We start from the raw sequence: 13,095 nt of genomic DNA, 5'->3' as shown, positions 1-13,095 counted from the left end.
GAGGGCGTGAACTGGGCCTCGATGTCGTTGTCCTCACAGCTCCGGAGGTACAGGAAGCCCGGGGCCAAAGCGGCCGACAGCAGCAAGGGGAGGAGGAAGAAAGGCCACGGGTGGGCGCCCACAGAGGCCCCCAGGGACCGGAGCATGCGGGAGAGGGGCCGCTCCACACAGTCCGTGTGGCAGCCAGGCATTTTGGTCGCTCTTGGTTCTCCTTTGGGTGCTGTTTTGCTTTCAAGTCCTTCCTTGCGTATGGCCACCTGAATGTGGATTCCCTTGGCAGGTTTTTTCAGTGTGGCTTTGCCTTGGCCCTCCTTTGCGGCTGAGAGAGGGGGACTTCTCCAAGGTCTTGGGAAGGGTCCTCAGCAGGAGTTTGCCTTGTTTCTCATCTGAGGCTGAGAGAGTGGGACTAGTCCATGGACTTGGCAAGTTTCTTCAGAGGGTGGTGTTTGCCTTGGCCCTCCTTTGAGGCTGAGAGAATGGCACTTTCCCAAGGTCTTGGCATGTTTCTTCAGCGGGGTGTATTTGTCATGGCCTTCCTCTGAGGCTGAGAGAGTGTGACTTGTCCAAGGCCTTGGCTGCTTTCTTCAGGGGAGGTTAGCCTTGAGGCTGTGAGGATGAATTGCCCAAGGTCTTGGTAAGGGTCCTCGGGGAGGCGGCAATTTGCTTTGGTTTCCTTTGAGGCTGAGAGGATGTGACTTGCCAGAGGTCTTGGCAAATGTCTTCAGTGAAGGGGGGGTGTTTGCCTTGGCCCTCCTTTGAGGCTGGAGAGAGAGAGAGAGAGGGAGAAGTTTGGCAAGTTTCTTCAGCAGGGCTTTGCCATCCTCTAAAGGGCTGAAGAGAACGTGGCTTGCCCAAGGTCTTGTCAAGGGTCTTCAGCCTTGGCCCTCCTCTGAGGCCGAGAGAGCGCGGCTGGTCCAGGGGTGAGCAGGATTCGAACCCAGCACCCAAACCGCGCTCTCTTCCTTCCTTTCCTCCCGGGCTTTTGCTTGGCTGCTGGAAAAGTCCGTCCTTTGGAGACAAACGGAGAAAGCTGCTGAAGCCACCTTCCGATCTGGCCACAAAAGATGGAATGGGAAATTCCCCCGGCTGCCCTGGGAGGGAGATGCAGCTGAGGAGGAGGCCGCGGTCCTGGTTTCCGAGAAGAGGAGCAGAAGAGAGAGCCAAAAGGAGGAAGGATGGAGAAAACCATCTCAGGGAGGAGTCTCCTCTTCTGGGCTTGCTTTCATTTTCAGGCTGAGCCTCTGGAGGAGAGCAGCCCAGAGACAGAGGGCCTTTGCCAGCGAAGGGGAATTCCCAGCCAGAGGGATTATTCTGCTGAACTGATTTTGCTATTGTTTCCCCCTTCCTTGGAGGGAAAGTCCAGGAAAATCCACAATGAGATCACCCAGATCAGCTATCCTCGACTTGAACCCCACCCCCCACCATTCTTTCATGGGCTGCATCCGCACTGCAGAATTAATCCGGGTTGAGCCCCACTTTACCTGCCTTGGCTCCATGCTAGGGAGCTCTGAGTACTACTATCCTTCTGTGAGACATTTTAGCCTTCTCTGGTGCCACAACGAACTTCCCAGGATTCCCTAGCACCGAGCCAGGGCAGTTCAAGCAGTCTCAAACTGGGTTATTTCTGCAGTGTGTTTTGGAGCCCTGATGACAAGGGCTTTTCAGGGCAAGGCAGTGAAAAAGAGCTGCTACCTAAAAGGCTGCTAAGGATCAGCTGGGAGGGTCAAAGGAGAGGGTTCTGCAAAGGTTTCCTTAGAATAAGATTGCACAAGAATTGCAAGATGCAGCAGCTGCAGAGTGTTTTGAGATGAGAGTTCAGTTTCAAAGTGTTGCCTGCGTTTGGAAATCTTGAGTGTTATAGGACTGCAGTATCTGATCAGTGCCACAGCGATGGGCTTTTTATCAAAACTGCTTGTACAAGAGGATGCCTGTGTGAAACTTGACAAACCACAAGAATATAAATAGATTTCCTGCCCATGTGATGCACTGGCAGCTGTGCCTAAGCGGTGATACTATTTGCTAAGGACTTTTCTTTTTGGTTGTGTGGAGTTTATCACACTGGAGCGAATTTGGGCAAGAAAGAGAGATTAAAACGCATTTAAAGCATCCCAAAATAAAGTGCAAATGGGGAGTAATTGCATGAATGATTGTCCCACGCACAAATAAGGCGACATCGGAAATGCATTGACGCTGAAATCCCAAAAGTAAAAAAGATGCACTTTAATGCCTCTTTGTGACCATTTTAATGGCGGGTTTTGTGTGATGTCATGTGAAATCGTTTCACGTAACAACTCCCAATCTCCTTCATATGATAAACCCCTATGAGAAGGGAAATGAAGACACGTTAATAATTTTATTTTCCACAGTGTTCAACGTGTTTAAAATTGAGCATTAATCTGGAATTTGCTTGGAGCTGGGTCTGCTGTTTTGAGAGTACCTTTAATCAATTGTATCTGAAAACTGGTGCCTTTGGGTGAAGCAGTTAAGAAGAACTACTCTTTGTGGGTGCTGCTACACTGTAGGAAAAAAATGCAGTTTGACACCACTTTAACTGCTGTAGCTCCCTCCTGCAGAATCCTAGGATTTGTAGTTTTGTGAGGCACCAGCACTCTTTTGGCAGAGAACACTTTGGAGGAATGCTGTTTAAATGCTACATACGTCCTAAGAGTCCAGAAGCCACACTAAAACCATTCTCCAGTCCTAAGTACTTTGGTGCAGCTTTGGTGCAGTTTCTGGCCTCTTAAGATGCATGTGTCATTTAAACAGCATACCTCTAAAATGACCCAAAGCAGCTTTATTTTGGCCTGTCTGTTCATGCCTATATAGTTGGAATAGACCACAAAGGTCATCCAGTCTAACCCCCCTGCCATGCAGGAATACACAATCAAAGCACTCCCAAGAGATGGCCATGCGGCCTGTTTAGAAACCTTCAAAGGAGGAGACTCCACCACACTCTGAGGCACCTTGTTCCACTATCGAACAGCTCTGGCCATCAGGAGGTTCTTCCTAATGTTCAGCTGTAATCTTTCCACCTGTAGTTTGAATCCTTTGCCCTGTATCCTTGTCCTGGAGCAGCAGCAAACTGTAGGGTAATTTAAGATTCCTAAAGCTTCAGCCCTTGCCAAGGAAACAAAAATATTTAAATATCAAAAATGTCAGAGCTAAGCCTGTTAGGGTCTAGCTTTAAATCAGCAAAGTGACAGAAGTGTGCCTTTGTCTAACTTTGCTTCCCTAAGAACTGAGGCTGACTCCAAAAACAACACAAGTAAGTTGTAGTTCAAACAAAAGTTAACTAATGGCTTAAATCTACATATACATAAAAGGCTATATCCTACTCTAGCTAGTGAATAGTTCAGGTAAAAAGAAATCTTTCTCACCATCTTCTGAAAGAAGGTTGAGAGAGGAGGAAAATGGAAAACATGCAGTTCAGTTGAAAATCTTTGAGAATCTGTTAGTCGCAAAGGGGGAGTGACCTAAATCACAAGGTTGGTTTGAATGAGGGAGAGAAGTTTGCATGCAGGAAATCCCTCTTTATCTAAAGGGGGGAAGAGAATACAAAATCTTGCAACACAAACAAGCTTGCTCTATGCTCTATATGACATCCCTTCCAATATTTAAACATGGCTATGCTGTCTCTTAACCTTCTCTTCCTCAGGCTAATGATACCAAGCACCCTAAATTGCTCCTCATGATTTCCAGACCTTTTACCATTTTGGTTTCCCTCTTCTCTGAACACGTTCCAGCTTGTCATCATACTTTTAGACCCAGAACTGTATTCCAGGAGAGATCTGACCAAAGCAAAATGGTTCCCTTTCCCTCAATCTGGACACCAACCTCCTTTTGATGCAGCCTAGTACCATACAGTCGGCCCTCAATATCCACAGGGGATCCATTCTGGAAAACCTCCCCGCAGATACCAAAATCCGTGGATGCCCCAATGATGATGCGTGTATGTGCCCAATGGAACTTCAATGGCACCATGGCCATGTGGCTGCAGCACCATTAGGGACAGGTCCCATTGTTTCCAGTGATGGCACATGCACATGGCAGCTCCACCATTGTCCCCCATGGCAGTGTGGCTGTGTGTAAGCACCACCATGGAACAATTGGGGCTGATCCTAATGGCGCTGCGGCCATGTGCCACCATTGTGGCTGCCTGAATCCACAGATGGCAAGTCCATGGATACCGAAGGCCAACTGTACTGGCTTTTTAGCTGCTGCATCACACTGCTGACTCAAGTTCAGCTTAAGTCTAAAACACACTGCAGAAATGTACTGTTAAGAGTTCAGGTTAATCTTATTTATTTCCCATGCTCTGTTCGTCAGTCTAAGAGCATGGGCCATTCTCCCTATCTGCCTATTTAAGTTTTTCTTCCTCTCACACTGTTGGGTTCTTGTACTATTTGCCTTGTTCTCTCTATAACAGTCAGGCTATTATTTCCAGCACTTGATGCCTTCAAGAATACTTTGTCCCTCCCCCACAGAACTGTTTAAAGATCAGATTTTTCAAACTCTTAACAAAAACATTCCTGCCAATTGCTGTGAGGTGTAACCCATCCCTGTGCAGAAGTCAATTTTTCTGACATTGCAGACCATGGTCTGAGAAGCCAAATCATTCCTAGCAGCACCATCTGTGAAGCTGGTTGTTCACTTCCACTTGTCTTCTCTCCCTTCCTGGGCCATGCCCTTCAACTGTGAAGGGAGACAAAATGAAAACTTGTGCATTGAGGTCCTTCAGCTTCCTACCCAGAGCTTCATAATCCCTTGTGATATCCTGAAGCCTATGCCTGGAATTTTCTTCATAATTAAAACTGCATCCAAGTTACAGGAAAACTTGGATGTGAACTCATGTGTCCTGTGCTAGAAACACAGCATAAACTTAATGCAGACACCATGTAAGGCAAGTGCTGCAAAAATTATATAGACTTCTGGGGGGAAATGCACTAATCATGTTTGGGTGATGACATCTCATCTTAATAAGCTAAGAGTGGGCTCTGTGCTCAAACACACAGCTACATTGTTCAAGTTGGCATCACCAATTGGCATGACTAGGACCAAATGGCACTCTCTTCTTTCTGTGCCACATCCCTTTCTCCCAAATTGGCTTATTAGCTGTCATGATTTCCAGCCCTGAATAGCTCTGACACTGAAGGAAAACCATTGGTTGTTTTCCCTAAAATCCAAAGGCAGTCACCACACCATGTTGTTAAACAGCCTCAAACAGACCTTTATCCCATTTTACATTAATGAACAGTCCACCACCCCATCTGTGATGTCTAAGGTCATAAGGAATGGACAGGTAATGTTTATTTAAATAAAACAAAAACAGTGTATTATAAACACGTCTTCTATGACAAAGATGACACAGGCGCTGCTGAAGAACTAAAGCTTAGATGGGTACAACATTTCAGGTACAAATGAAAATATGCCTTCTTGTTGCTTGATTTGTTATGTAATCGCAGGGCCTTTATAGGAAGTTTGGATTGTCTTGAATTGGAGGTAGTAGAGTTTTACTGTTTCATACTGACAGAAGGCAGTTACATGTTTGCATCTTCCTCCTAAGATTTTTCAATATCTGATGACTTGTAATCTGTACTTGACAAATTGGCACAAAAGCCAAAAAAGGTTAAAAACACAGGAATAAAAATGAGACCGTGAATAGCCCCAAACAGGATTACCAGAAACATTATCTTAAAAAAGGTTCTAAAGACGTATGTGGCTGACATAGCGAGCACCAACACTCCCACGAGGGTGGAAGCAGATGCTTGCACAATAGGGTAGCCTAGGGCGTACAGAGCATCCACTGCCTTCTCATTCACTTTGGGTTTCTCACTGGAAACAAAGGCATACGAAATATGAGCTGAGTAATCTACAGAAAACCCTATGCAAATAACAAGGTTGATCATAGATATGGAATCAAGGCTGACATTCCAAAAGGCCATGAAGCCAGTCACACCAACAATAACAGAGGCAATAGCAAAAGTTACCCACAAAGAGCAGAGAGGATTTGGAATAAGCAGCATGGAAATAAATAACATGGCACCAGTAGCTATTAGAACATTTTGAATGGTATTCTGAACGATCACAACATACTGATCAAAGTATATAAATGCTGGGTGGTAAACTATCACGGGTATCTTGCACTCTTCAGCTAGGTTTCTTAGTTCATTTAAGAGATTTTTCTCATCCACTGCACTAGTAATATTGACTACCTGTATGAAGAACCGTGAGGCTAATATTTCGGCATTATTATAATTAATATCTCTCTCGTACTCTGGATTTATTCTATTTAGGACAGGTAGATTTCTAATGAATATGTCTCGGTCATTTATATTTAAGTTCATGAGTTTAGCAACAGTTTCATAAATTCTCAGCCATGACTCTGATAAATGTTCGTCTATGAAGGATGAGTTTTCAAATGAATCCATGCAGTTCTCAATATCTGCACGAACAGATGGATCCCAATATGCTACACTTTCATTAACAATAACCATTACCCTTGGACCATATTCAGAAAAATATTCCTCTTCCCAGTCATAATACCGAACAACATAAGATTCATCAATAGCTAAATGTCGAACATTTATACCTTCTTTAACCTGAGTGCATCCGTATATGCTACTACCCATGTACAAGAGATATACAACTACCACTAATATCTTTGTCCAGTTCTGCATAAGAAAGGGTCCATAATATTTTCTGAAAAATTCAGTTATAGGGTGTTCAGTCTCTGCTCCAGTGGATTCATCAAAAGATCCTCCTACACAGCATATATTATATAGATGACCCCGAGACTCCTGAGGCTCAGAATTCACTATCATGAAGGTGAGCCAATGTCTGTTACTTTTTTCTCTTTTGCCATTTAAAGCTAGGATAGCCCCAAGGAATGTCAGGTTATATATGTAGCAGAACACAAAGGCAGTTCCTGTATAGATGCAAAATGACTGAACTGATGGGAAGGAACTTCCAATTCCTATGTAGAAGGCTAAAACATCAGTAAGTGTTGTGATCGTAACTGACACAGCTGCTTCCCCATAGGTGTCAGCCATCCGCTCTCTGATCCTGTCTTTTACTTTGCTGTGTTGCCAACAGGACACCATGATGAACATGTCATCTACACCAACTCCTGAAGAACAGCAAAGATATCATGTGTCACTTTCAAAATGTGATATAAGACAGAAAATACAGAAGATGAACATGATCAGTAATTCAATCAATCAATCTTTATTATACAGTCACAGATCATTAAAACACAAGATATGCATCCTACAAAACATGATAGAAAAGCTAAACAATACAAAACAGTCTGGGTTAATATCTGAGAGTTGTTTAAAGATTTTAAAAATTATTGAGTAAGTTTGGTTTAGTACATTTGATATCAGGAGCCAGCATGGCATAGTGGTTTGAGTACTGGACTATGACTGGAGACCAGAGTTCAGTTCCCCGTATGGGTGACAATTTTTTGGCCTTGGGAAAAATTAAACCTTCCTCTAACAAAACAAAGTGGAGAATGAGATCCTGAAGCACAGGCCTCAGTGTGCAACTTTATAATGCTGGAGCTATTTTGCTGACAGAATGTGTGTGTGTGTGTGTGTGTGTGTGTGTGTGTGTGTGCCTTCACCTGTTGACTTACAGTGACCTGTCACAGCTCATCCCTTCCCCATAGGTAGAGGGATGTCAAACGCCCCAACCTGTATGGTTTACCAAAGCCACAAAACACTCTAGGTGGTGAATTATAGTTGGCCCTCCCCATAAGCAGGTTTGCCTTCTGTGGCTTTGAGCTTATGTGGAAGGCAATCCCCGGCAGAAGAAATGGGGTGCGTACCCGTGCCACACACCTCATTATTTTCAATGGGGCTTGGGTATACACTCTTTTCCCCATACGCGGGGGGTGGGGGGGTCCGGGATGGATTCCCCATGTATGGGGAGGGCTAACTGTATATGCTGATGCTACTGGAGAAATCACTTCTTCCAAGACAGGTTCACTTCATTCCCAAGGAACACATCCCTTTCCCCTTCTATCCTGAGTAAAGTCCATCAAATAGCCACAATTGGCTTGCTATCGCCTAAAGAGGCCACTGGATGGTGCCAGTGTCTAAGCAATGCCACTGCTTTCTGTTTTAACACCTGTTCCTTTTTGAAAGGCAACTGATGTTATTCATTCTTCCCCAGGGGTAGGCAACCTTTTTGAGCCGGGGGCCGGGTTGCTGTCCCTCAGACAACTGGGGGGCCGAAGCCAAAAAAATAAATAATTAAAAAAATTAAATATATAAATAAACCAGGACAAATGTAGGACAAAATTTTCAAATGGTAGACACTTTTTTAAAAAAAATGGAGGACACGCGAAAAAATTTGCTGATTTTTAAAAAAATGTTGATATAAATGCATGTTTCTGAGGTTTCTATAGACAATTGCCCCCCAAAGGCCCCGGTGGCAATCGGCGGCAGGATCGGGCTGGGGCCGGTACCAAGGCCTCGCCGGGCCGCATCCGGCCCGCGGGCCGCAGGTTGCCTACCCCTGTTCTTCCCATTCTGCCCAGATAAGTCAGTTCTGAATTATGGTGAACTGAATTATGGTAAAATGAACCTATAAGTGATGTGGTGGCTTAGTGATTAAGATGCCATTTCTGACAATCAGAAGGTTGGCAGTTCGAGGCCTGCGTGCTGCATGATGGGGTGAGCTCCTGACACTAGTCCCTGCTTCTGCCAACCTAGCAGTTCGAACGCATGCAAATACAACTAGATAAGTGGGAAGGTAACAGCATTCGGTGCAATCATATTGGCCACATGACCACTAGAGCAGTCCTTGGACAACACTGGCTCTTTGGCTTAGTAACGGAGATTAGCACCATCCCCTACAGTCAGTTATGACTAGACATTCATGTCAGAGGGATACCTTTATCTTTTTAAAGTGAACTATCATGGGGTCTTCTTGGCAAGAGTTGTTCAGAGGAGATTTGCCATTTCCTTCCTTGAGGCTGAGAGCATATGACTTGCCCAAGGTCACCCAGTGGCTTTTGTACGCAAACTGGGAATCAAACCCTGGTCTCCAGAATCGTAGTCCAACACTCAAACCACTATGCTATGCTGGCTCTCATCTGGGAGTAATCACCATTAAATTCAATGGGATTTACTTTTTTAAGCAGAAACATGAACATTAATTTTTGGGGCAACATCATAAATCATAATTCCTTAGACAGCTAACGAACTGTATAAATGGATGGACCTATGTTCCATTTCATGTACACATACCAGATGCATTAAAAACTGAATAGATAAGGAAAACCCACAACAAATGTATATACTTGCTCACTTACCAAGTATAAGAAATGGTGAATTTGCAGCTGTGATAACAAATGGCACCCCACAAAACATCAGTAATCCAAAGCTGCTGACGACAGCCAAGCCTGATGACACTACCCCGAAAGTTGCCACCCACACCTTTGTTCGTACACAGTCCAGCCTGTAAAACACATCAAGAGAAACTTAATTGGATCCAGAGTTTCATGCTCCAAGTGTAACTATACTGTTTCCCCAGCAGCCTTGAACAATACTTGAATACCACATGCCACTGTTGCATGGGATATTCTTCATAAGCATAAGAAATAAAGTGTAATTCATTTTTGGGACAGAAACAGTCTCCTAAATTAATCAGATCCCTCTAGGCTTTGAAACATTGCAACCTATACAGGATTTGCAGCAGCTGGCTAATTAGATCCTCAAAATCAGAGCATGGTAAAGGGATTGGGGGGGGGGTATCACAACTCATGGTCATTCTTGCTGGGGATTCTGGGAGTTGCAATCCAAAAAGATCAACTTTTCCAAGCTTCACCTGAAACATTTATATTGTAAATGCATCTTTGCATTTTATTTTCTTGTTCCCATATATTTTCTGTGGCAACCAAATCTGCACACGTTAATTATTCTTATTAAAAGAAATATAATTGTGTGGGAGGGAGAGTTATTAGTACAGATTTTATGAACTCATGCTGCCCCCAGATGAGACCTTTCCTGTGCAATTCCATTCTCCCATTCATGAACATTTATGGAAGGACTTAACTAACCTCAGCTTTGCAGCCCTCCATTTTCCCATTGTTTCATTCACCATTTTTATCTTACCAGAGAAAAGCTATTAAACAAAACAAAACAAAACAGAATAGCTATATGGTGCTTTTCAAGGGTGAATGGTCAGATCTCTTTGTCTGAAAGTACCCACATAGGAGAAACACAATTAATGGGGACACATTACCTTGAACATGACACATTACCTTGAACATGACATAATTGAAAAAAATATGGTGAAAAAATATGTGATGGAGATCAGTGGGATCACTTCCTTGGAGATTTTTTCAAATTCTTTCTGTCTGGACAGTGAGGTAAAATAGGTTACCTGAAGGGTTGAAGATGAAAAGAAAAGGAAGAAGACAATCTATTAAATATTGTTTCTCTTAAGTTGTTTTAATATTCTTGGGGGTTTAAAAACAGGCTGAAAGTAATCATAATATCAAAAGAATTGGGGAAGAAATTATTTCAGTGGTTTTCCCAATACACTTACAAAGAAGTGGAAGAGGAGACTGAATGAGAACTTGCAAAATATGCAGATTTCTTTCTAGTGAAACCATTCTACACTATCGTCTTCAACACACAGCCAGCTCCATTTTTCCAGATTTTTAAAAACTTCTCCCCTGAAAATAAGCATTTATTCTCCTTATGAGAAGAACCAGTAATTGTAACACCCTGACATAAAAGAATGAAAGTGGAACAATATAAAATGCTTAAAAGGACTGATTTAAAATAAAGAAGTAGGCATATATATTTAAACCATGGGCAAATCACATTCAGTCTCAAGAGGAAGGCACAGGCAAATCTTTGAACAAATCTTGCCAAGAAAACCCCATAATAGGGTTGTCATAAGCCAGAAACAATTTGAAGGCACACAACAACAACAACAAATTTCATAGGATTTTCTCAGGCAAGGAGTAGTCAATAGGTAGTTTTGCCAATTCCTTCCTCTGAAATCTAACCAAAGCAGAATAGTAGCACTATTACTTGGTGGCCTCCTGTCCCATCCATGTATTAACCAGAGCTGATCCTGCTTAGCTTCCAAGATCAGTGGGCCCTTTGAGTTTACATTGCTGTTGTGTGCCTTCATGTCATTTCTGACTTAAGGCGACCCTATCACAGGTTTTTCTTGGCAAGTTTTTTTTGTTCCGAGATTTGCCATTGCCTTTCTCTGATGCTGAGAGTGTGACTTACCCAGGGTCACCCAATGGTTTCCAGGGCTGAGCGGTGAATCGACCCCTGGTCTCCAGAGTCATAGAATGGTAGAATCCTAGAGTAGGAAGAGACCCCAAGGGCCACCCAGTCCAACCCCCTGCCATGCAGGAATTCAGAATCAAAGCACCTCCCAACAGATGGCCATCCAGCCTCTGTTTAAAAAACCTCCAAAGAAGGAGACTTCACCACTCTCTAAGATAGTGTTCCACTGTCAAACAGCTCTTACTGTTAGGAAGTTCCTTCTAATGTTGAGGTAGAATCTCTTTTCCTGGAGCTTGCATCCATTGTTCTGGATCCTATTCTCTGGAGCAGCAGAAAACAAGCTTGCTCCCTCCTCAATGTGACATCCCTTCAAATACTTAAACAGGGCTATTCATATCAACCCTTAACCATCTCTTCTCCAGGCCAAACACACCCTGCTCCCTAAGTCTTTCCTCATAAGGCTTCATGGTTTCCAGACCCTTCACCATTTTGGTCACCCTCTTCTGGACACGCTCCAATTTGTCACCATCCTTTTTGAATTGTGATGCCCAAAACCGGACACAGGATTCCAGGTGAGGCCTGGCACCCTTAGGGTACCATCTGGTGTGGTTTGCACCCCATGAATCCCTCTAGCGATGCCACTGTGTGTTGCCAGACACAGATTTATAGATATTTGATGGTGAAATTACTCGGACAATTGATAAACCAGCACATTTGCCTATTCTAGAAAGGTGTTGGTGTATGGAGTTAGATCCATCATTTCGTCATACATAGCGTTAGACCCATATAAATTGATGAGGCTGAAGTTAAATCACGATGGATTTACTTAAGGGGGGATGACACCACTACTCCTCAAACACCTACTTTTTGGCAGAAATGGGCTGTAGCATTCATCTGCCACGCTTTAAAATGTTTTAAAAACGGTGGGAGTGGGCTGGAGCTCAGTGGGAGGAGAAAGGAGAGGCCCCAGAATTTTTTTAACAATTCAAAATTCAAAATTTTAAATGTTTAATTTTTTTGGAAATTTTAAATTTTTATTCTTTTAAAATTTTCTTTATTTCTTTTTAAAATTATTACATTTTATTTAAAAGTAATGTTTCATTTCCCATATTTTCTTATGTTATATATATTTACTTTTACTGTTAAGAATATTCTTCCTGTGTATAGTCTTAACTCATATTGTTACAAATTCTTACTGATTCTATACTTCCACCATCTGTACCAAGTTTGATTTCCATTTCTCTACCATAGTTAATAAAGCAATAAAAAGATTAGAAACAGTTCCTTATTATTGTATTTTGTCTTTTTTGATTACCTCAGCCTAGCATAAAGCTCCGTGTTTTCCTTTGAATTGTTTCAGGACCATCATGTAATCTGGGTGATGTGTAGTGCTGACAATTCTCTATGGAGATTATCACATGAAAGAGATCAGGAGTTTATCCTGTGTATATCCTGGAAAAATTGCGTAATTACGTGAAACGATTTCACACGACATCGCACAAAACCCACCATTAAAGTGGTCACAAAGAAGCATTAACGCGCATCTTTTTACTTTTGAGATTTCAGCAATAATGCATTTCTGATATCATTTTATTTGTGGAATTGCATGCGATAATCATTGGTGCAATTACTCATCATTTTCGCTTTATTTGCGGGATGCTTTAAATGCACTTTATTTCTCCCATTTGAGTGACACCAGTGGCATCCCTGGGGTTGGTGTCACCCAGTGCAGTCACTCATTGTGTCACCCACCCATGGACCTCCTCCCATTTCACACCACACAGAATCCTTAGTAATGCTTTTTTGCACTAACGTTACTCATAAATTGTAAATCCCC

At 42.9% G+C, this 13,095-nt stretch overlaps 1 protein-coding gene across 1 annotated transcript in view; it reads right to left on the bottom strand.

The window, feature by feature from the left end:
- The window catches only part of LOC121935682 (patched domain-containing protein 3-like), a 76,315-nt gene that overhangs the window by 61,077 nt on the left and 2,143 nt on the right, over positions 1 to 13,095 (bottom strand). Inside the window, exons 2-3 of the mRNA XM_042477461.1 lie at positions 10,268 to 10,389; positions 9,317 to 9,462 (exon numbers count right to left, since the gene is read on the bottom strand). Of these exons, the coding sequence (XP_042333395.1) occupies positions 9,317 to 9,462; positions 10,268 to 10,389 (268 nt within the window). The remainder of the gene's footprint in view (positions 1 to 9,316; positions 9,463 to 10,267; positions 10,390 to 13,095) is intronic.

Source organism: Sceloporus undulatus, chromosome 6 (genome assembly GCF_019175285.1).
Source record: "Sceloporus undulatus isolate JIND9_A2432 ecotype Alabama chromosome 6, SceUnd_v1.1, whole genome shotgun sequence".
Taxonomy (NCBI): Eukaryota; Metazoa; Chordata; class Lepidosauria; order Squamata; family Phrynosomatidae; genus Sceloporus; species Sceloporus undulatus.
The sequence above is the reverse complement of the archived record's forward strand: the minus strand, read 5'-3'. Positions and strand labels throughout refer to the sequence as shown.